The 1893-nt window shown below is 46.1% G+C and overlaps 1 protein-coding gene across 1 annotated transcript in view; it reads left to right on the plus strand.

Annotated features, from left to right (window-relative positions):
• LOC101861434 (zinc finger homeobox protein 4-like) overlaps positions 1-1409 on the plus strand; it is a 5472-nt gene extending 4063 nt beyond the window's left edge. Inside the window, exon 2 of the mRNA XM_035969098.1 lies at positions 1151-1409. Coding sequence (XP_035824991.1) covers positions 1151-1409 — 259 coding nt within the window. The remainder of the gene's footprint in view (positions 1-1150) is intronic.
• Positions 1410-1893: the final 484 nt, after the last annotated feature.

A 1893-nucleotide genomic window follows, 5' to 3' on the forward strand; every position in this document is an offset into this window, starting at 1 on the left:
GAGAGAGAGAGAGAGAGAGAGAGAGGGAGAGAGAGAGAAGCGTCAGTGGTGTAGTAGGTTTTACTCCGTTATACACAAAGGATGTGAGCTTGATTGCCGAGTGGGGAAGTTTTATTGTTTTCTTGGGGGTGAGGGGGTTGGGGTTTTTGGGGGTTTTTTTTTCTCTTTTTATGTGTGTGTGTTTGTTGTTGGGGTTTTTATTTGGGGTGGGGGTGGGAGTTGGGGGGGTCTTATTAATCGAATATCTACGTCTGTCCTCTTGGATGTTGTATCCCACTCAGTAATGGTAGATCCTGGAAGTGAGGATGGAAGTAGGCCACCTCCAAAATGGTGTGCCTAAATTTCTACAGGAGAAAGTTCCTCTAATCGTCACTCCTCTCGCAAAATGACACATTTTGTTTTTGATAGATGGGAAAACCTGTTTAACTTTGTTTGTTTTAGTAAGAGTTTTACGGCTCTGGCAACTGCATAACTGTTTAATTTGACTATTTATCACCTACTAATGATAAAACTTGCAATGCTTATTGTACCACCAAAAACAATTTTAAAAAAAGGCTAGTTGCGTTTAGGTACAACTCTGACTTATTAAGCTATTTTTCTAGCGTAGTGATGTACTATACTCAGCAACAAAAGTTACACAAGTCATACAGCTACTTAAAGACTCCGGTATTTAATAACCCACATTCGCTAGAATGCAGGCCAAGGCCGATTTTTTTGTATTCAGTGATGCTGTGAGCTCATGCCACCAAGCTGAAAAATCCTCACAGTATAAAATGAGGTCGCAATATGGCGGCGAAGAAAAAAGTGCAAACTGAGTATTTTCTTAAGCATTCCAGTTGGTGAGCAGTTTTTATCCTCTGAAAAGTATTCACCCGACCGAGGGGTATGAATTGACAGGACATGACGTTTTCTTCTGTCGCGTGTTTTGAGCCAGCGACCATGCTACAACTCAACGAAGCAAACCGAGAAAGGGCTATCGGCAGACTGCAGGCGGAAAGAGTCCAACAGATCTGTCTATTGTCATGGGCATGTCACTCTCAACAATATGTTGACTCCGAGACGTTTTCAAATTACTGGAAGTACTCGTGATGCTCAAAGAGCTGGCCGACCACGAGTGACGTCAGTACACCAAGACCGTACCCTTCTGCAGAATCACCGACGAGACAGCTTCTTGTGTGCTACAGAATCGGTCAGAAATATCGTTGGAAACCATGGGAGAGCTATTTCAGGTCAGACTGTGCGACACCGACCTCGAGAAGGACAACTGCAGTGTCGTCGACCTTAGAGACGTGCAATCCTTACTGCAAAACATCGGCAGCAACGTTTGGCGTAGGCTCAGCAACATGAGAACTGGGTCAGGTGACAGTGAAGAAATGTCCCATTCACTGACAAAAGCAGTTTTTGCGTAAGTCAAGGAGATGGAGGAATCTGATGTGGAGAAGACCCAACCGACGGTTTGCTGACAACAACGTCCTGCAGGACAATGCATCGGGTGGTCCCGGCATAATGATCTGGGGCGCGATCGGCCTAAACCAACACTTGGAACCCGTTGTTTTCCAAAACATTGGACCTGGTCAAGGTAACGGTGTAAATGCACAGCGCTACATTCAACAGGTACTGGCGCCTGTGATCATATCTCATTCCCAGCAACACACGAACCTTATCCTGCAGCGCGACAATGCCCGACCCCATACTGCAAGAGCTACAGCAGCCTTCTTACAGCAGAACAATGCCAGGGTGCTGCCATGGCCCTCAATGAGCCCAGACCTCAACCTGATCGAACAGTACTGGGACCACATCCGAAGACAACTGAATCGTTTGCAGCCAAGACCAACGACAGCACCTCAGCTGCAGCGAGCCATCACACAAATTGGTGCAAATGTGAACATGGCT

Source organism: Aplysia californica, unplaced genomic scaffold (assembly GCF_000002075.1).
Source record: "Aplysia californica isolate F4 #8 unplaced genomic scaffold, AplCal3.0 scaffold00116, whole genome shotgun sequence".
NCBI classification, from domain to species: Eukaryota; Metazoa; Mollusca; class Gastropoda; order Aplysiida; family Aplysiidae; genus Aplysia; species Aplysia californica.